The sequence below is a fragment of the Rhopilema esculentum genome, chromosome 10 (genome assembly GCF_057945365.1).
Source record: "Rhopilema esculentum isolate cy_ngs chromosome 10, ASM5794536v1, whole genome shotgun sequence".
NCBI classification, from domain to species: Eukaryota; Metazoa; Cnidaria; class Scyphozoa; order Rhizostomeae; family Rhizostomatidae; genus Rhopilema; species Rhopilema esculentum.
Window position 1 is genome coordinate 11,689,371 of NC_142824.1, and position 21,863 is coordinate 11,711,233.

The window sequence follows — 21,863 nt, forward strand, 5'->3', positions numbered from 1 at the left end:
TAAGGGAGGCTTAGGGAGGCTAAGGGAGGCTAAGGGAGGCTAAGGGAGGCTAAGGGAGGCTAAGGGAGGCTAAGGGAGGCTTAGGGAGGCTAAGGGAGGCTAAGGGAGGCTAAGGGAGGCTAAGGGAGGCTAAGGGAGGCTAAGGGAGGCTAAGGGAGGCTAAGGGAGGCTAAGGGAGGCTAAGGGAGGCTAAGGGAGGCTAAGGGAGGCTAAGGGAGGCTAAGAGAGGCTAAGGGAGGCTAAGGGAGGCTAAGGGAGGCTAAGGGAGGCTAAGGGAGGCTAAGGGAGGCTAAGGGAGGCTAAGGGAGGCTAAGGGAGGCTAAGGGAGGCTAAGGGAGGCTAAGGAGGGCTCAGTCCCCTTGCTAAAATTCAGAGAGATTATTGGGGAGTCTCTTCATTTTCAGCTCCCTTTACCAGTTTTTTCCTATTTAGTTGGCCGAACTCTGCACTTGCAATACTTTATATAGATTTATCATGAATGAGCAATTTGTCGTTTTGTGGCATTGAATAGTTTGAACCATTCCTTGACACAACAGAGAATCGTTTAAACAAATGCAAATATATTAGGTATGATAAAGGTGTGACTATAGGTGTGGTATCTTGAATTCTTCTACAGCCCAGGCCCCTTCCTAACTTTTCAGTACGGCGCCCCCTGCAAAATCTCTTGGCTAGCAAGGGGACTCGGGTCTTTGCTAGGGGCCAGCAAGAGCAATTTTAGCAAGTTTGTTTTCATTTTGCAATAAGAACAGGCCCTTTATAGTAAAAGCTACGAGAAAAATATTATTTTCCCTTGACTTCAACTTAGATTAATTGATCTATCTATCTATGCCTAAGTTTAAAATATGTTGCTAACTAAATATGTTATTCGATGAATTCAAGTTTCTTTCCACATGGGTAACAGAATTTATTTCTTCCATAACGTAAAAATATGAATTATATGTATAACTTCTCTAGAAGCTTTGTTTCTGCCAACTGGCTTCTGGCTGTATCACGTTTTGAACGCATTGCATTTTGTCGTTAATTGACGCTTTCTTTCTTTTGTTATTCAAAAAGGGACGATCAGAAAACATTTTTTCAAAGCTTTATTAATGCAACATCGTATTATCTACAAACATACCGAATTGCAAATTTTATGACCATAATCGACATCTTTAGGTGAACTGGATTGGTTAGAAAATTGTTTCATAAACTTTTGGTCCATTGAGGCTATTGGGAATCTATCTCGGAATCAAGTAATCTATTGGGTAACCTCCTCACAGGCTGACATACAGAGTCATACTACAAAAAATCTAATCTTATAATAAGAGCTTTGTTCCTGAACCAAAAATATTCTCATTGCAGGAGATTTGTTCCATTGTTCTCATCTGCAAGACCATGAGTTTTGACTCAAGAGGTAATTACAATGACTTTTATGTCGGTTATACATTTACCGTAAACTCTCTTTTTAGCCCCCCCGGGGAACTTGAAGTTTTTCAGCACTTTGAAGGGGGGTTTATAAATAAGGGGGGCTAAATCGAGAGAGGGGGCTTAATAAATATTTTGTAATAAAATACCATCTATGGTGGTAAAATTTTTTGTTATTTGCGAAATAAAAAACATCAAATCAGCCTTCTATATCAATAATATTGTCATCGTCATCGTCAATAATTATTAATTCTAGAGACATGGTGTGAATTTCGATTTGATGCGAAGAATTGAACGACCAATGAATGAAATGAAAATCTCTGTTTTTTGTCAAGTTTACTTATTTTAACATCAGTGAAAATTTGGGGCGGGGGCTAAATTGAGAGGGGGGCTAATTAAATTTTTCCTTCTAAAAAGGGGGCTTATAAAATTTTTCTTTCTGAAAAGGGGGGCTGATAAGAGAGAGGGGGCTTAATTGAAAGGGGGAGCTAAAAAGAGAATTTACGGTATATAAGGAAAGGTAAAATATATTAAACCACACTTTTGCCATAGTGTTTAACTGTAAATGTAAAAGGAAGATAAGTCATAAAATAAAGTTACGATCTCTCAACTCAGCGACAGAGGACGACACGAAGAAAACAACAAATTCAGCAACATGAACAAATCTCTAACTTAAACTCGTCTAATTTCTGCTACTCCACGTCTTGCTTCTTTCTCTTGAGGTCATTAACTTCTAGCTAATACGGCGTCGGCTTCTCGGCTAAAGTTATGTCTCTTTGATTAATCGGCAACGTCTTTCTCTAAAACTATGTTACGCCCTAACTGGCTGCAAGCCGTGGAGCATGCTTAAAAACTACCAACAAAACAAAACAAAACATCAACATATTACCAAATGTTAATTAATTTCCCCACACACTGATCACGTTGACATCACGCGTAGTGTCCAGTTCCTTGCGTGTGTCTCCGACAAATATACTACAACAAGCAATTATATTAAGGTGCGAATTAGACTTCAAAGAGAAGAAAAATATTTCAGGACGTAGTATGGGCCACTCAAGTCTTTTTTAAGGAAAAGAGAAGATCAATAGCCTATTGTTTAGAGCAGTGGATGGTCACTGGGGCTGGAGATGCAATTGCCTTCTTTTGGATTCTCTTCCCCATGCAAGCATTGTTTTAGAAAAGATGGTCTGTTCTGATTGTGAATTTTTTTACTTGAAGTGACATCCATAATTAGATATTTCTTATTTCTGACCCCGCTCTCCCAATACAAAGTCTTGTCACTAATCCCACCATTTTGCAAATTTGTTGGAAATTGGTTGAAAATTTTTAATTGGTTTGGGTATCACTAAACGGTAAAGGTAAATGTTTGTCCTGTATTCGATATCGAACGTTGGGGAATGCGATGTTGAGGGGTCATCGTAGAGTGGCCACCACGCACTGCCGTAGTATGTTTCAACCAGGTTCTCACTGTCTGCTGAGTGAACTGAGGGCTGTCCGCAAGTCGATACTTATTGATACTTATTGAGATGGGTATCGATGCTTATTAGAAAAAATTGTCCTTAGTCTGTAATCATTCTCAGGGTTCCCCTGTCAATTCAATTTCACTTGCCAGCACTATTTCTTGCTTCTTGTACTGCGAACAGAACGCGGTCTTATGTATGGATCTACGTCATCGTCTCTTCTCAGCAACTTTTCACCTTCAAGATACTTCTTAAAATCTGGAAAGATTAGACAAAATTATTATTAAAACACAGTGCTATTGTAAAAAAGGGCGGAGAGGAAGTGGTCTCACATAACACATATCGAAAACATTAAAAGGCAACAATGATTATGATGCTGTGATTGAAATACAAATGTATGTAATTGGAGAAAAGTATGTAATTAATATAGTTCTCTAAAATCTATACTGCCTTTCTCACAAACTGGACGATAAAAATTTGCATTAACACTAGTTTTGATATCTAAATAGACAGCTATAATTGCATAATTCTTTACATCAGTAGTATATTATTTTCATATATTGAAGATGTTTTAATCCACTTCGGCTATTTAAATACAAAAATTAGCCTTTTAAATGCACCTTTTAACATATATAAGAGAATGATAATCAAATTTCAAAATTTGTATTGAAATCGGACTGTTAAAATGAATAGAAGTTGAGACTATATCAAAACTTGGTAAAGTAGTGTTTATGTCCGTGCAGCTTGCAAAACCCTGTCCGACTTTCACAAAAAACTCGCTAAGCAAATTCTTAGCAAGATTACTAGCTAAGCAAAGGTAGTTCCACGAGCAATTGGGGGTGACAATAGCACCCAACAAAGCATTATCAACCCAATAAACTTTTTATCAAGCCCGGGATGAGGAAGAAATTATAGATCTTCGTTCGGATTAGTCAAATCGTTCAACGGGAATTCTCTATTGCCACTTCTTGTAGACAAGAGCAAAAAATATTAGAAATTTGCCATTACGTTGCCTATCTTGGCTGTAATATGCTTAAATTAATGATATATTTGTTATTATAATATTTTTTATCATCATTATTACATTGGCATGAATTCCTTAGCTTCAGTGACTGTGATGTTCATACGCTCAAGTGGGTTACTGAGCTTTTGCTGGCAATTCAATAATGTTAACAGATAGCAAACTCACATTCGATTGTGACAAGTCCTTCTTCGGCATCTGAATCGATGAATGAAATCATGTCTTTCAATTCTGTTGTAGAGCACTGCTGGCCGAGACTCAGAAATACTCGCTCCAGACCTCTTATAGTGATATATCCATTCTCATCAGAGTCGAATACTTTAAAGCACTGCTCCATATTTGCATCTGTTATTGGTTGTTTAACATTCTTGTGCATTACATGCACAAATTCCATGAAGTCAATTTCCCCATTTCCTGATAAAAGTTTAGCATTTGTCATAAATCGTGAGGCTAAAATATTTAGCATCATTTTTGAAAAAGACTTTTCAGCATATACCAGCCCTTTGTAACTTTTCAGCATAAACCAGCCAGAAAAAACCTTTGTAATAAATTGGGGGCATTTCGTAACTTCTGGAAATCGTAGGGGAGGGATGGCTTCCTGGGTATACATTTCTGATATTTTTAGTCATAGCAGTGATTGACCAATAGTGAAGTTAGTGAATAAAGTCAACACTGTGGCATCTACAGTGGTGTGGCAACGGGATAGATTGGGTTAGACACGTCCACCAAAGTCTTTCCAAAGGTCGATCTTCTAACATCTTGAGATCTTTTGAAAAATTTTAGGGGAAGGGGTTAATCAGATCGATTTCGATTTACGTTCTTGCAAGAAAGCCTCAATGGAAAAAAATGCTGCTTGAATAAGTTACTTTTCTAAAAGTTGAATGTAGATAAAAAATACTAAAGAAGGCGATTTCCGCGAGGCTATCGTCGAGCGAACCCCAGTTTTTCAAGCTGGCGACGCCACTGGTCATCTACCCACCATCATAAAGTGTTGGACAAAAGCTTGGCCTAAATCCAGCTTACAAACAGTAACAAGTTTTTAACTCGCTAGAAGAAACTTTTCCATTTGTTGCTGATTTGATGTCATATGAATGTTATGAACATGTAGTGAATAAGCTTTGGGGATGCCATATTTGTAAGCACACTAAAATGCTGAAGTTGTCGAGTTGTAATCATTGTTCTTTGAGCTGACTATATATAATCAAACCTATGCGTGTAGCATTATCATAGCTGCATCTTTATACCTACTTTACCATTCATCTATGTTAAAAGCTTCCATTTTCAAAAGAGGTCTTCTTACCATCCAAATCGACTTCGTACATTATCTCTTGAATATCTTCACCATCAGGATCGTCACCAACAGATTTCATGAGTGCCTTTAATTCTACTCCGGTGAGCGTTCCCTTCCCACTTTTGTCACATAATTTGAAACATTCTTTGAGCTCTAAAAAGCGGAACTGAAGTCATTTTCACTATGTTTTCCCTGAATCAATAAATGGGTCTACAAGAGTTAGCACTTTCAAAAATTATTTGAAATAAGCATTCTTGTTACAACAAAAAAGAATTCTGTGAAATCTTCATGTTTTTCAAGATGTTCAAAATTTATAGACACAGAAACAAAAGCCCTAATCTTTGGTTCAAATCTTATGGATATTTTTTCATATTCATTTTCATTTATAATTGAATCAAAATATTGGAAAAGTTTTTGCTACATTTTATATGTGAGGATGGCTTAGTGGCTAGAGGAGCTAACTACTGACCCAAGGGTCTGTGGCTCGAGACCTTGCCATGACCAACCTTTAACCCAATGATAGGAAAGTCACCAGCTCTCTGTATTTCCATAGGTATGAACCACGAAGTGATGTCACGTCAAGAGAAAGGACCAGGACACTGCTCGGAAAGCATAGCTTTTCTGTGTCCTAAAAACTACCTTCGGGTGCTTGGTAGCAAATATAATACAAGACAACTGACTTAGGAATCTTACCTTGAAATTGCTCTTTGGTTATGTTTAAGGAGCTGCGCTGAAAGAGATATTACATCGTATTTAATCGATTGTTTGGTCTTAGATTAATAACTTCGGTTAGATTGGAGACTAAAGAGCACCTGTAGCACATAACTTTGTCACTGCGCAAATCTTCACCAACGTTCAAAGTCGGTTTTCTTTACAAAAAATCTGGACCAATCAAAGTCTTTGACTTTCTGCAAAAAATCTTTCTTTGGCAAAGTTACATGTATATGAAATAGAGAAGTCTCTTTTAGTCATACAAGCCTATCTGTCTAACATAACACAGAGAGTCACAGTAAAAGGACATTGCAGCTTTTGGGGTGAGCATGGCATAAAGTAACACAGGGATCAATACTTGGACCTCTTCTCTTCAATATTTCCTAAATGAAACTTAAATGAAATTAGAGAAGGGGCTTTATGAAATTTTGCTGCTATTAACATTAACACAATTTTAGTCACGACAGCAAATCGCTCTAAATTTCAAGATCTCATAATCGGCAATGAAGATAAACTTGTGCTCATGTATGCTAACTGCTCGTGTTCATTCGGCAGTAAATCGTCTATATTTTGCAATTCTATGCAGTCCTATGCAGTTGCTCAAAGTCTGTACCAGTCCAAGTTCACTTTTGTAAAAACTAGATTTAATAATTCATGCAATACAATACGAAAGGATATGATGTAATACAATATAATGCATTTCAATACAAAAATCCTTTGTCTGAACTCATTTTCTTTTTTATGAAGCTGTAAAATATATAAGTTTTTTATGTATTGATCTTGAAATAGGCGTTTGTATATTTTTTGAAGGAGTTTACAACTGCCTATTATGTAACATGATAGAAACAACAAATGCCTGGAGGAGCAGTCTTTCATTGTATTAGTTTTGAATGTACATAGGCAGTACAAGCTACGCATGCAGTACATTTTCCAAAGCCAAAAACGAGATAAATTTTGTCTACAGCTGCTGAGACAAACTTCTAACATATTCAGCTTATATACACAGTCAACTGTACGATCAGAGTTGGTCAAAACGGGATAAGTAATGAAAGAATGCTTTTATCAAAATAGGATTATAATTAAGAGAATCTCGATCTTAAGCTAATCAACACCCACCCCCTGCCTCCAACCTCAAAACTAGGGTGTATGTATTCAAAAAGCAAAAATGTACAATCAACGTGAAGATGAGGAATTTGAAATCTCAATCAAGACAATAGAGCCCCACTATTAAAGGCAGTCTGTCCCCTTCGTGATGCTCAGGGAAACTACGCTATTGTGATTCTTCATTCTGAAAGTTTATTTGTGCATTAAATCAACGATACATGAATATTGTGACCATGAAAAGAGATTCTGAGAACAATGGGGGACAGCAGGCGATCGTAATACCGAGTGTTTGTTATAAAGCCCCGGCAAAACGACTGGACATTTTCACTGAACATGGACTGGACAAATGTCCAGCGTAAATGTTGCGTCGTTTTGCCACCTTGTCCAGTCTTGTTCAGCGATGTTGAGTGTTGTTCAGTCGATTTTGAAGGTAGTCAAAAATGTTCAGTGGACAGGATTAAAATTCTTTTGTTCGCAGATGTTGTAGAGAAATGTTCAGTCGTTTTGCCACTCTACTGAACATTGTCCAGTTCGCGCAGGCGCAATGAATGTAATGGATAGGATTTGGCGCGAATTTATTTCCATTATTCAAATCTTTAACAAACTTTCCTAGTCAACACCGCGAACGAAATGGAAACAACGTGAAAATTCAATTCGACCAATAGCAGAAAAGGCATTTTATTAGTAACGACGAGTCTTCCGATCAGATTAGCTTTAGTTCCGATAAGGAAAGCGATGTCAGAGAGCAGGAGTACGGTGATTTTGATAAACCTAGCTGTCCTAGCCACTTGTCAATAATACACTCTAATTCATACGATAACACGGTTAGGGCTATGAAAAGTGTATTTTCAAAGGTAAAGAGATGCCCTGTTGCCAGTTTTCCCACCCGCATTCTTCAACAGGGAAAAAGTTCACTGGACAATGTTCAGTCGTTTTGCCACCACCAATATTTTTTGATGTTCATACTCTAAACAAGTGAGCAATGTCCAGTGTGTGACCAGCGCAAATGTCCAGTCGTTTTGCCGGGGCTTAAGGAAGGTATTCCAAGCAATGGCGTTTCTACGGGGGGCCAGGAGGACATGGCCTCCAAAAAATTTTTTGCCCCTTGTTTGTACCCCCCCTCCCAGTTTTTTCCAAAGTTAATGAATCGTTTTTTGACTTTGTTGAGTTGCTCTCTTTATTTTGCTCAATGAAATTTTTATTGTATTTATTTAACAAGCTAGGGGCCATGATAAGCGTTTTGATTGCAACCGAGGTGAACATATATGAAATTTTAGCTCCTTTTTGTAGTTACCAAATTTATTCTTGACGATCATTCAAATTCTATATTTGTTATATATTATCACGAAGCTACACCTTCTTGGGATGGGGTGCGGCAGGGTAAGCCCAAAACAAGATTCTCCGCGTCCCACTGAAAACCCTTCTCGCTCTGGAACCCAGCGCAGGGAAATGCCAATACCATCCCAGTATACGTTGGCAATCTATAATTGCTTTTCGAAATTCTCTGATTTGAAAGTCTGTGTAACAGAATGATTTACTTGATCGCATAGAGGTTGGATATAAGACATAACTACTATGGAAGAATTTTAATCAACTTTTCAAAGCTGTGAGCCTTTAATTTTTAGAAGTATAGTTCTTCTGTTTAAATTCTAATGTTCATGATGCATTATTGTTAAACAGATGAAACTTGGTAGAGTAACGGACAAAATTTACCTTAAGTTAAATAACAAACGGTCCCTAACCTTTAGGGGCCCCCCAACAACAATTTTTCTTTGTTATTTTCCCCGGGGACGCAGCTGCTCGTTTTTATGGGAACCAGGCTTCACGCCACTAATAAAACTTTTTGGCATAATGATAAAAGCCTTGATAGAGCTGTACCAAGGACAAACTAGGGGGCGCTAAGATTCGGTGTCTTCTAGCTAAATTTGAGTCACCACGCCACTGCTCTACATTCCACTAGTACGCAAATTAATGGCTAGCTGGCCCCGGCTTCTATAACTGAAAGCTTGGTCCCCAGCTAGCCCCCCAGATTTTCAAGACTAGATACGTCACGAGACTCTTAGTGACCAGACTTTTAGTTCCTAATGACGAGAAATAATCGGGATTTTTTATCACGGGATTCCACGGTAAACACTCTTTGTCTTTAAACTTTGTCTTTCCGTGAATTTATTTACGTGAAGAAATATGTACATCCCCAGGCTTTTTGACGGAAGATGTAAACATTATTGCAAACTTTGCCCGCAATAAAAGCATCATAATTTGCAACCAGACTTACCAACTCCATCGTCTGAGCGTCCTCTTGACCCTCCTCAACCCCATCATCCTTCGCCTGTTCGCGAAGCCCGGAGTAATGACTACCCCAGTAGCTCATCTTTAATCTGCTTAAAATGGAATGATTCTTGCAGTACTCTTTCTGGATTGAAAAGCGATGATCCTATTTGATTGCGTGTAAATCTTATCAAATAACAACTTAAGAGCACACGGGTTTCTGTATTCTGCTTATCAGCTGCATATTGTCCGGAACCGCAAAACAACCGAACCCCGGTAACGAAGTTGTTGATAGCGACCCTCTTTCAGGTAATTCAATGTTAATTTTTTGTGACGGGTACAGGTATTCCTTGTCACAAATTTGATAATTAGCGTAACATAAATTTTTAAATCGGATGCCAGTAAACAAGCCTCGCAGAGGAGAGATTTCTTTGCAAATTACATAATTTTTTTAAGAAAGCGTCTATAAGAAAAACCGAGCCATAGAATGACTAAAAAATTAAAAAGTCAAACAAAGGACTGTACTGTACATCACCCTAAAACCTCAAGAAATACTCGAAGCTTTTACATGTTTGAAAATGGGATGGGAGTAATTGCGACGCATCGAGCATAAGTCTTCATGATAACTCATTCGACGACAACACGCTGAACTACATTGGCTAAGAAATCCGATAACCAGATTGATTTAAAAATGGAAGAATTTCAACTCTTCAACTCAAAAAAGCTTTTTTGTTCGATAGCTCAAAAAGCAATAGATTATGCTGCAGGGCTTATTCGTACAGTGATAACATTGAGATAAAACAGTTAGACAAGAAGTAGATTGAATTAGATGTTGATAGATCAAGCTTGCAGAAGGAATTTTCCACATTATCATTCTATCTATTGCAATAAAATTCCTTCACATCAACCAATATCTATTTTGTTCTATGAGAATTTTCTTTGCAATTGAAACTGGTAAAACAATTAATAAAATACAGGATTGTCTTTTATTTAGTTTTTGTAGTAAAACTGTGCAATTTTGTATATGTTATTTTCATGTAAGAGATATTCTACTGTATGCAATGCTTTGTTGGATACTTTTCAAACTCTATTGAACATACTTAAAAACTTCCCATTGATCATTACCCAAGGAAAGTCTCGCCTTCAGTATAAATTCAATACAGATCCCTCCCTGAGAAACCCTCTATGTGTTCTACTGTTACCAAATAGGTGACCCAGATGGTACGTTTTAACAAGCCTCGTGTTATATAAAACGCAGAAAAGAGACGTCAAGCTTTCAGCTTTCATGAAAATACCATTTTCACTGATAAACAAGATAGAACTTTTAAGTGGTAGCTTACATCAAAACTAGATATTTCTAGAATGATCTATCCAGGTTAAAGACAGGATTCATTTTTGGAGAAGCTTAACGAGGCATGAGTGCAGCGGGTACAGTCTGCTAGTTTTGATGCCCTCATGCGTGTCCATGACATCTTTGACAAAAGGAGTAAAAAACTATGCCATACCTAAGGCATAGATTATCAAAACTGGGGGTGTTTTTACTTCACAACATATGGTATTGATGGAAATGCACTGACAGGAATTGTGATGTAAAAGATGTGCAAGGCTAGGCTCTATATAAATGGGTTCAATCTTTGTCGATTGCCAAGATCATGAGATCTTAAGATAAATACCTGTTACATAACTGTTAAATAAGTAGAGGTCAGATATATTTCTATGGATTGCTCAAAGGTTTTTGGTATGTCAGCTATGTATCTAATACACGAAACATAGACATTTTTCTGGGCCAAACGGAAAAGTAAATACTTTTATGGCTAATGCTAATAAATGCACGATATTGTCACCACGTCATCATATTTGTTTTGGGATGTCGCTCAACGGCCCTTACTGCTTGGATTGCTTTTCACAGATTCTGGAGCATATGGCTGATTATTCCAACTGTTATCCGTTTCATTGCCAACGTTTTCCCGTCTTCTCAGAAGTTTTTCTTTATCCAAGTAGCTTCTGAAAACTGTTGATGGAAAAGGATTTTTTTACTGTTAAAATAAGGGCAAGGAGATTGTGTTCCTTTTTTAATTTGCCTCTTGATGTCTATCTCATGCTCTAAGATTCGTAGTTAAGTCTACCTGCATTAAAACCCCTCTAAAATGACATTTATTTCAAGGGATGTCTGCTTGTCTTGGTCTATTACCATACTGAGTTGGGGAGGGGAGAGGTCTAATGTTCTCTGACTGTAAATACGGGGCTAACTCGTTCTATATAAGACTATAATGCATCTTCCGAGGGTCGATAAATAGACTTTGATCTCCCCGACAAGTTAACTTATCAGAAGCAAAGAAGACATTTTAAGATATACTGGTTGAAAAACCTATTACTTAAACTAATAAACTTTACAGTCTGGAACTTTTGCTATTCAATATTGTTTGAAAGAGGGGAGGGGTACGCCTCTGAAAAAATGCAAAATCTTAGCATAGTGTACAATGACAAGCTTTGTTAATACAAATTCTCGATTACCAGATTTCACGAGCTTATTTGTGACTGTGATTTACCTTCATATTCAATAAGTCCTTCTTCGTTGTTTGCATCGAAAAATTTTAACATATCTTTAAGTTCTTCATCCGTTCGACTTTGTCCTAAACTTGTAAACACTGCATCCAGCCCCTTGATCGTGATATACCCAACTTCATCTTTATCAAAAACTTCGAAACATTGACGAATATTCTCTTCAGTGATCGGCTCTTTTATACTCTTGTTCATCAATTGCAAAAACTCTATGAAATCAATGTGTCCACTACCTGACAAGAAAACAGATGAATATTTATTTTTGCTTTTTCTGGTTACCTGGTCGACTTATAGAAATCACAATCATTGATATTTTCAGTTTTGTAGAATGCAACCTACATTACTTCGATTAATAAGCAGCTACAACAGACTTCAAAAATACGGAAGGAGAAGATCGTGTGATCTATCTAGGTTTGTGTCTTTCAATAATTAAAAAATTGAAACTCCTTTTGACACCTACAGCTACCTTATTTTTTCCGCTTGAGAACCATCGCATAAAAAGATTTGGAGCAAAACTACTTTAAAGAGACATAATTTGAATTAGAAACTCTTTCAGATCGAAAGAAAGCCGTTGATATCCTTTGAAATTGTTTGTTGCAATAAAATACGATGGAAAATTGTTTTTTAACTCACTGTTGTCATCGATCTCACGGAAAATTTCCCGTAGATCATCATTATCAACAGTATATCCAACCGATTGCATCACCGCTTTGAACTCCTCCGGGGTTACGTATCCTTTTCCGCTTTTGTCGCATATTTTGAAGCACTCTTTCAATTCTAGAAAATATCACTGAAGTTTTGAAGCAGTGTGCATGCATTACATACCTCAACTCACTAAACAGCAAGTCCATTTTCAAAGAGTGTCTTCATGTTTTAAGCAAAGTCTCTTTTTCTAATGGTGGCAATTTGCAAAGTACTCAAGAGTGTTTCACTATCTGATTTTTGTAAACAGAAACAGTTTCGCATCCTAGCCTTTGTTCAGTAACAATCACTGCTAAAAGTCTTGGAACACTAACGTAGGTTTTCAAAGGCAAATTCAGCCATCCCCCTCTCCCCCTAGGAACAATTTTGAATTATCATAAAAAATTGAAAGGGGTTGTGGAGTATGCTTTTTCTTGCGGCTTGTTTGATATTTTTCTATTCTTTCAACATTGTTTTGGGGGAAAGGGGGACGGAAGTAGTTGTATTCTGGAAACAAATGAAAAATAGAAAAGCACAGCGCAAATTGTTGGTTGTTCCGAGTAATTTATGGCAGTGATTATATCTGAATATTTCAATCCAACAAAAGCAACTATCGATATAAATTTGCTTTGAAAATTTGTATCTTAATTATAAAGCCTTTGATAAAAGCTCAAATCTGTAAAAACAAGCATTTGGCTCAATAACTGTCTTTTTTGTAAATAACTGTTTGTCATTTTGAATCAAAAGCATTTCACTTCATATTAAAATTTCTACACTTTAACTACACTTTTTATAGTATTTCTCTCATTGGTATAAAAATGATCAAATTTTGAATTTTAAAACCATTTTAACTATGTTATTTTCATTTTCTAAAAAATCCTGAAATTTCAAAGCATAAACGAAATCAGATGATAGGCATAAAGAATCTGTTGAATTAAAGCGAACAAATAATGAAATTGTCAATTTCTTCACAAATTTGCTCCATTCTTTTTGCCATGATCTTAAAGGAATCACACCGGTTCCCAGGGAAGGAAGATATTATTTCGAATTATATCAACGATAAAAAACAAGTTTAATAATAACTTATGATAAGAAAATAATAGTTATTTTGAATTCAAAGTAACATTGTACATGATATGGTACGATATGCAATCTATTATAATTACTGAATGTTATCAATGTCTTAAATCACCCGATAGTTAACAAGTAATTAATGCTGACCTTCCATTTGCACTTTGGTGATACTCATACTTTCCCTCTAGAATAAAGGTATAACGTTCTTATTCACTGGGATACTTTTCGCCTAAGGTTTAAAGATGCTTACAGAAACTACGATTTCGTTTACGTATAGGCAGTGGTGGCGCCAGGGGAGGGCTAGGGGGGCTACAGCCCCTCGGTCGGAAGCATGTAGCCCCCCCCCCCATTGGAGGAAATTTTGGTTATTTTCGGACCAAATTTGACAAAATAACGTACGAAAACTGCTTATTTTTGTCATTTTATCCCCCCTGTCGGAAGCTCCAGCCCCTCTGTCGGAAGATTTCTGCCGCCACCTCTGCTTATAGGAATGCTGTCACTGTGCCAAATCATTATTTTACACATAATAAGTAGTAGATAAATATTTTCGATACTGTATCACAAGCATTTAGTTGGTAATTCATTTTTTGCGATTGATGAGTTATCTCTACAGCTGAAATATAACAACATGATGTGAGATGGCTCACCTTGTATGAACATCCCTTGAAAAGTAAAACAAGGCCTAAATCCTGGACTACAGTGCTGCTAATGAAATCTTTCTGCTTCAAGCAACTATTTAAAACATTTATAGCTCTCTGAGCTCTTTTTAAAAGACATTAAAGCAGAAATAAAAATTTCCCCTTACTTTAGTTGATTCAGGCTTCTTGCCTAAATGCATCTACATAACAACGCATGCCCAACCGCATGCCAAAACCTACATCCTTTTCCAAACATGACGATTAATTTTCCATTTATCGATACTTTGATCAAATTTTATCTGCACTTGTATGAATGGTTGCGTTCACCTTTTGATTATTACCCGGCATTTCTAAGGGTGTTGGAAGAAAAGTAGTTGCGGTATGCAATCATACAATATTCTTTTACTTGTTCGTGGAATCTTAAGTCTTTACAGAGCAATGGGTTTGCTTAAAAAAATTGATTTTTCGCAGTATCAAAACCAGAGGTTATTGCCTCAGGGGAGAATAGGCGTTGACGCTGAGCATAGGGTTATGATTGGAGACTGGATAAGAGTTGAGAATTTTAAAGTAGAACGAAGGCCTGGGAACACACTCGGAAGAATAGCTTCGATATGAGGTTACATCCCAGCATCCTTTGCCAGTCAGCTACTGCAAAATCCGAAACCCTAACTAAAAAGACAAGGTTTGTTGCGTTTTCTGTAAAGTTGAATAGGATGTGTTCATGGAGGTTTGTTTCAATATCAATCTTTAGTTCTTAAACAAAACCAGCAATGAAACTTAAATCCATTCTCCATAACATTTTATTCTTCCTTACATTGTTTTCTTTCCTTTTCATTAGATATTCTATCCATACCTTAGTATTACCATTTATTAAACGAATTTATATTTGCAGTTATCGTGGGAGTACTTTTGCAATCTGTAATTGTGCTTATAATCAAAATTTACAAACCAAATCCTTTTCGTTCTCATCTTCTTCGCCATCCACTTCCTTTTTTTCTTTCCCAAGCAAAGAGTAACTGCTGCCCCAGTAGCTCATTTTTGGTTTTTTTTCTATTCTTTTAAGGAAGAACTAAGATTATCCGGAAGAGGACCTTTGTTGGTTGAAGTGTTTTCGACGACAAATCCAGTCTAGCTCGATTAGCTTGAAATACAGTGCAGGTGTTGCTAATTGATCACGTATATTTACAGGTAAACAAGTAATCGTACAGGAAATCAATTCACTACTATTCATTGTCATGTTCAATTTTAAATGGAATTCTTTTCATGTTTTATTTATTATTTACTTTTGCATAAATTATTGTAAAAGTAACCTCATTCCAAATGTGAACCTCGTTCACACAATTAACGCTGGATTTTGGTCCGTTGCCAAATCGACCACAAAAGTCCCATTACCCTTTCACAACAATCTTCTTCACACATCCGTTAACACTTTAGAAGGGTGCCAGCGTATTTTTGGATGCTTCTAATACCCTTGCTTCTAGTAGTTCTAGTTCTACATTTTGAAGACTTTTAAAGAAAATATTCATACCAAATGAAATTCAATTTCAAGATTAGTTAGATTTATACAACTCAAATTAGAGGATGGCTTCATATGCATTTTCATATTTGTAAGAAATTGTGATATTTGGATGCAGGAAAAACAACAGAGAAGACATGTTGAAAATTGAAAAAGCACAACATTTTTTACATCAATTGAAGTTTTATCTAATTGTGTATACTTCTAGCAAGCTGCCCTAAATTTTTAAGGTGTTATTATTCATAAGACATAAAGCATGCTCTAATCTCCAAGCGTTGATGGTGCATCCAGGAAACTTGATGAATTTTCGTTTGTTATGAGTTCTGTAGATGCACATCATAAATATTGCCCATAAAGCCTTGCTGAATTAATCGCAAAATTTATTGTTCTTTGCTAACATTTTCTCTTAAATCCTGATATATTTTCTTTCATATACGATATTCTTTAACAAAGATTTTATCATATGGTAGACTTTTAAATATCATCAATCTTAATTAATTTAAATCTCATTGAAGCAGTCTACTTCAATTTACTTTACCGAAGCATCATCATGTTTTTCAAACAAGATTTTTTGTGCCTTTAACATGCTTGGTTCACTTGCTATTCACAGTGATGTATTTAAGGATCAAAATTAAAGGGATGCAACTGAAGAAGACAAATGTGCTTTTTAGAGTTGACTACACCCTTTTCCCACTCTTCAAGATGCTTTTAATTTTTGACTGTCACAGATATGCTCATTTTAGTACCAGCATAGGCCTTTTGATGATGCTTGATAATCATGATTTATGCATTAATTCGGATATCATCCTTAATGAAATATTCTCTTAAAGCAGCCTCACTCTGTCCGTACTGTAAAGCATTTCCAGTCTCGTAATCAAAAGGATTGTTGAATGCAACATTCTTATTGGGTATCAGTTTTCCGCCGATTTTGTTGTTTCCCCTTCATGTAGAACACCTTGAATTCTGGAAGAACGAACAAGACAAAAATGTTGGTTTACGCTCAAGCCCTTCATCAATAGTTTAAACTGTCAACCTTGATGGAAACAAAGTTTTCTAACCTGCCACCGAACATACTTATTTCAAAGCCTGACGTAGTTTTATATGAGTGAATATTTGAATAACGAGTAAATGTAAAACTGGCGATCTACAAAATATCTAAAAAATTGATTAGTTTTATTTTTTGACAAAGTAAACTGGTTTGTGCATTAACCTCCATGTTCCCTTCATCGACAAGGCTTTCTTTTTATTGCTATATTTCATCCAACATTGTTAGGTCAAAAGATAACTAACTTTATGGCATCAATTTTTAGACTCGTTTCAAGACTGGCATAGTAGAATCTCACCTTCAAAATCGACGAGCCCGTCACCATTCAAGTCGACTTCTGTTATGATTTCTAACGCTTCTTCTATGGTCACAGATTCACCGATATTTATCAAAGACTGATGCATTTCTAAAGGCGTTATGAATCCATCCTTGTCTGAATCCAATACATCAAAAGCCTCTTGCAGGTCGTCTTCCTGAATTCCACGAAGAATTGTTTCTTTCATCAAGTCATGAAAATCGTCGAAGCCAATTTGACCATCGCCTTAACAAGAGAAAAGGGCAGGAAAATGAGACAAGTTATTATTTGGAGACACTAGTATCTATGGTTGTGGAATGAGTCAAATAAGTTCAAATGAGGTCAGATCCAGTCTTGTTACAGAAAGACACGTTTGTGTATGTACCTGCTTTGCTTTAGAAGAACTTTCATTTCTAAAAATATTTATCTTCATTCACAAAATATCATCAGGCAAAATATTTGCCGAGAGGTAATTCTAAAGTTTTGAATGTTTTTTTCAGGCGCGGAACTAGCCAAAAATTTTGACCGGTTTCGGGGTGCTTTACCCCATTACAGCCCTGTGTGTTTTTGCCCACATTTTTATCTAATATGTCATAATTTTACGCCATTCAGCATGGCCTTTGATCCTCTTCTTGCAACTTCGATTCTAATTTTCATGAATTTTTCCGAGAAAAAACGTCTAGTCCCCTTGATATAAAAACCTCAGACTTCTTATTTGCATCCGTATTCAAGTTTGTATCATTTTGTTTTAAAGCGTCCATCCTTTTGAGCTATGGATATCGATATCGAGTATGCTTTTTAGCAACCGGTTTTTCTCGCATAAGGGAAACATATAGGCACCGGTTTTCACAGGTTTTCAGAAAACAATAGCCACCGGTTTTAATATTGGTGCATATATAGCATACTCCAAACTGTCACATCGAATGGATGCTGATTTCCTCGATTTTGAATTCCTTGGATACTTTGAAATAATAGATGAAGTAGGAAGCTGGGAACTCTGTCGAACTCTTGTGAGGGTTCAATTCAGTATATAAACAGAAGAACTGTAGTCAGACAGGGAGAAATGCTGCTATTGTTGCAATTGAAATTTAGATCAAAATTCAAGATTTACAGAGAAACATAGCTCTTAGAATTTGACCGGTTTTTTGAAACCTGTGCAACCTGCCTAGACCGCGCCTGTTTTTAGATATTTATTCCAATATCACACAAGCAGATTTAGACCAAAAGTCGGGACATGGCTGCATGCCAAAGACATGCGTGGCATTGTAAAAATACAGTAAACAGATTGAGCAGATACATTCCAGTTATTCTGATTTAACTCTTTATGTCACATGCATGGTCACATGTCACATGCATGGTCACATTTCATATGTCACATAATCCAAAGAAATGCTTTTGTTTCACACTGATTTTACTTCTGTTTTACTGTATTCAATCATAATTTAAACATCTGTTTGTTAAATTTCAACTCTTCAGTCATGAAGGTATTTAAAAAAGGCGACTTTTAAACGCTTAGAAGCATCAATTTACGCTTACCATCTTTATCAGCTATTTCAAGCATTTCTTTGATGTCTTCTTCTGCAAACTCTTTTCCGAGTGATTGTAACACCGAAGTTAACTCTTGAAGTGATATCATTCCATTCCCGTCAACATCAAACAGTGAGAATGTTTCTTCAAGATCTGAAAGAACCGTTTACACAAATAACAATATATTAACATGATCATCTTGAGAATAAAAAATCAAGTCATCAATGCAACTTGTTCGGTGATGTGCCAGCGAGTTTATGACGTATAACAAAAATGTCATCAACACAGCACAGAAACTTCCCCTACAGTTTGAGCTAAAATTTCCCCCAAAGTATTACATAGTTCCCCAAATTAAATTTACAAATTGATACTGTTCTGTAGTCATAAAAAAATAGCTGTAGCAAATTTTGGCTCAATAGGCAATGTGGTATGAAATTGGTTAGGCAACGCTTACAAGGAAAGTTTTCAAAAGATTGCATTTTCATCTGAGTAAAATGGGATCGAAACTTTTGCATCTAAGTGGAACCAAAACGTTTTCAAATCGTTGCTATTTCAAGAGATTATGTCTTTTTAGAATCATAGCATTTTCAGTCATAGCATCATAGCACAAATTATCCGTTGTCAATTTGAGGGGAAGGAAAAACATGATTAATTTTTCATTTGAAAACAAAGGCTTTATTTCTCAAAGATCAGTCTTATCTGATAATCAAAACACGTTTTTTATCTGTACATCAGCCTTTTTCTCATCAAAATAGCTTTTTTCCAAATTTTGACAAGGCATAAAAACTTAATTTCGACTTACCGCTTAGATTCTCTCCATCTAATCTCGAAGTTTCGTCTGATTCAGCAATAATTGGCTAGAGTTGAAAACAATTTTTTATGAATGATGTGTTGCAATTGAACATGTTATTAAAATCTTTCAATGGACTTGCAAATCTTGCAAAGGCTCATTCATCTAATAAGGGTATTCCAGGGCCGGCCAAACGCATTTGAAAGTGGAGGGACCAAAAAGTCAAAGTCTTTAAAGGGCTTAGAAAAGGCCGCCACCCTAACTGGCGACAAGAAAATTTTAAATTATATTATCTTAGGGATGGCCAGAGAATGTATCTAAAATTGATTTTGACTGAAGGGAATCCAAGGAAAATCCAAGGCAATTTGTTTAAGATTTGTTTAATCAATATATCCGATTACTCTAGTCCTTACAATATCATATTCTATTTTTACGTCGTCTGCATAGAAAATCTCGTCTATTTTAATGTTGACTTGAAATATGGAAGGTCTTGCAAAGTTTCGAATTAACCTTTATAACAAAGCTCTTTATGAAACTCTCTTTTAGATTTTAAAATTACCCAAAAAATGGAGGAGAAAAAAAATGAAACAAGGTTTAATAAAAAATATAAACATTGAAATATCAACAGAAGAACTGTCAACTAAAAATAAACGATAAAGCAATTTTGTACAGTTGGGATATCATTTTGTAACAAGTGATCTTAAATTTTTCGGAGTTTAGTTGCCTTTAACAAAAAAGACTCTGAGTTTGAAATATTTCAAATTGCACTGAACAAAACGATTTTTAACAGAAGTCACAATTGCGTCTAGATTTCCTCTTTCTTAGTAGGAATGGATTATCGATACAATTAAGCTTTGAAGTTTGCTTGATGATGTCTAACTGTTGCGTTTCATGTGTAATTTATATCCCTTTATTTGTTTTTTCCACAATAAGTGAAAAGGCTTTTGGTTACAGTTTATTTGGCATTCATAAAGTCGTACAGATTCTTTTCTAAAGTAAAATTCTCATTTCGTTTGAAAACTGTTACAATTAGGTACATTAAATATGTAAAATGCAGCGTTAATTGCCACTGAAATCTTAGAATGAGATTTTACATAATATTACTCCAACTGTACAAAATTACATGATTATTTTTTGTGGTTGAAGTAGTTCTTCTGTAGGTATTCTTATATTCACGTTCTATTGCTGAACTGTGCTTAACTTATTTCTCTTCTCTTCTTCTTATTTTGGTTCCTTGTTCGAATGTAAGAAAGTTTATTATTTGCTGCACTAAATAGATTAATCTAAAACTTTGCAAGTCCTTTCCTATGTCATGTCAACACTAAAATAGATAAAACTAAGGAACTTTGTGATTAACAAAACCCAAAAAATATTGCCTTGGATTTTCTTCCGTCAAATCTATTTCAGATGAAGTTTCTGGCTATCCCAAGAAAAAAAATTTTTAAACTTTTTCTTCTCGCCAATCGATGGCAACCGTTTCTAAATACATTCACAGTCGTGGCATTTTGTCCCTTTTTTAAAATACGTCTTGCCCTTCTTAGGTCTGACTTCAAGCACATCAAGTCACCGCAATGAACGTCCTATCTTAAAACCACCACAATGGACACAAGCAAACATCTTTTGACTCAACCTGATAAAAAAACGTGGGGTTACAAAATATTTTAAACTTATTTGTAGGGTTCATATACTAAGCTACAGTTTCTACCATCCACATGCGCTAGGTTAGCTTGTTCTTCCACGTATACCCTTGTATTGTTACTCTTAACTATAATAAGCTGAAAATATTTCTGAGGTTTTAAGCTAGGAAGATCTGGCAATTCTCATTAGACATACCATAATAAAACTCTAGAAAAGGGGTTAAAATTCCACTAGAGTAACTTCAGCAAAGTTTCTGTCTAGAGGCATCATGATTTAATGTGGGCTTTCAGAATATTAGGAACATAAAAACCTCTTTAGATGAAAAGCTAACCAGAAAAAATCTACTTTGCGACCTTCGCAGGTGTCATAAGGTGAATTAGCCTAATCAACAAACTCCTTGATTACCCAATCTATCTTTTGAGATTTGCTTATGTCGTTTGCCTTGGATTAAGGTTATTGCAGGAGTGATGTAGTATAAATCATGAACTAATATTGTGACGTAGTGTTTAACTGATTGTGACATTTCTACTTACCAGGGCCCCTTGGGTAAGAATACTTCGTTTTTCATTGTATGCTGGCTCATGCTCCATGTCTGAGAGAGTATATATATGTAGATTTTTAACTAGATATCTTGCCTATGTCTGTAATTGAAATGGTGCTAACAAATGTTCACACATAGTCTATTCTCAGATTATGTGTATGGTAGCAAAAGCAAATTACTGTGGCTTTACAAACAAAGACAGGTGCCTTTCAGCTTTGTTTCACCTACCACCAATCTTGTTTAAGATGGAATAACGTATTGTGCGGTTGCTCCATCGCTTAGCGCTCATGTCTTTAG

General features: G+C 36.0%; 2 protein-coding genes across 3 annotated transcripts; both read right to left on the reverse strand.

The window, feature by feature from the left end:
* Positions 1 to 2,050: 2,050 nt before the first annotated feature.
* LOC135686220 (neo-calmodulin) lies at positions 2,051 to 9,503 on the reverse strand. 2 transcript variants are annotated; one of them, XM_065202411.2, is made up of 5 exons: positions 9,267 to 9,503; positions 5,870 to 5,906; positions 5,186 to 5,329; positions 4,054 to 4,299; positions 2,051 to 3,122 (listed from the first exon to the last, which is right to left on the reverse strand). In XM_065202411.2, the coding sequence occupies exons 1-5, from the start codon at positions 9,360 to 9,362 to the stop codon at positions 3,019 to 3,021; spliced, it is 627 nt and encodes a 208-aa protein (XP_065058483.1). In that variant the 5' UTR covers positions 9,363 to 9,503; the 3' UTR covers positions 2,051 to 3,018. The 2 variants fall into 2 exon arrangements, with proteins under 2 accessions (XP_065058483.1, XP_088966761.1); XM_089110635.1 differs by lacking the exons at positions 5,186 to 5,329; positions 5,870 to 5,906; positions 9,267 to 9,503 and adding an exon at positions 4,424 to 5,173 and having other exon boundaries at positions 4,054 to 4,386.
* A 99-nt stretch (positions 9,504 to 9,602) lies between these two features.
* LOC135687177 (uncharacterized) lies at positions 9,603 to 21,844 on the reverse strand. Its single transcript, XM_065203677.2, has 9 exons — positions 21,559 to 21,844; positions 19,400 to 19,454; positions 18,607 to 18,750; positions 17,074 to 17,316; positions 15,164 to 15,264; positions 13,724 to 13,760; positions 12,455 to 12,598; positions 11,809 to 12,054; positions 9,603 to 11,270 (listed from the first exon to the last, which is right to left on the reverse strand). Exons 1-9 carry the CDS (start codon positions 21,613 to 21,615, stop codon positions 11,134 to 11,136), a joined length of 1,164 nt encoding a protein of 387 aa, XP_065059749.2. The 5' UTR covers positions 21,616 to 21,844; the 3' UTR covers positions 9,603 to 11,133.
* Between the last annotated feature and the right edge of the window lie 19 nt (positions 21,845 to 21,863).

What these genes read in the sequence shown, in the direction of transcription:
- LOC135686220 (XM_065202411.2), bottom strand. Translation starts at nt 9,362, where the DNA reads ATGAGCTACTGGGGTAGTCATTACTCCGGGCTTCGCGAACAGGCGAAG. An exon ending in ACGCTCAGACGATGGAGTTG is followed by an intron (nt 5,907 to 9,266) that starts GTAAGTCTGGTT and finishes TATCTCTTTCAG; the next exon opens with CGCAGCTCCTTAAACATAAC. An exon ending in AACCAAAGAGCAATTTCAAG is followed by an intron (nt 5,330 to 5,869) that starts GTAAGATTCCTA and finishes TCCGCTTTTTAG; the next exon opens with AGCTCAAAGAATGTTTCAAA.
- LOC135687177 (XM_065203677.2), bottom strand. Translation starts at nt 21,615, where the DNA reads ATGGAGCATGAGCCAGCATACAATGAAAAACGAAGTATTCTTACCCAA. An exon ending in ATGAGAACGAAAAGGATTTG is followed by an intron (nt 13,761 to 15,163) that starts GTTTGTAAATTT and finishes CCTTTATTCTAG; the next exon opens with AGGGAAAGTATGAGTATCAC. An exon ending in CCGTGAGATCGATGACAACA is followed by an intron (nt 12,055 to 12,454) that starts GTGAGTTAAAAA and finishes TTTTCTTGTCAG; the next exon opens with GTAGTGGACACATTGATTTC.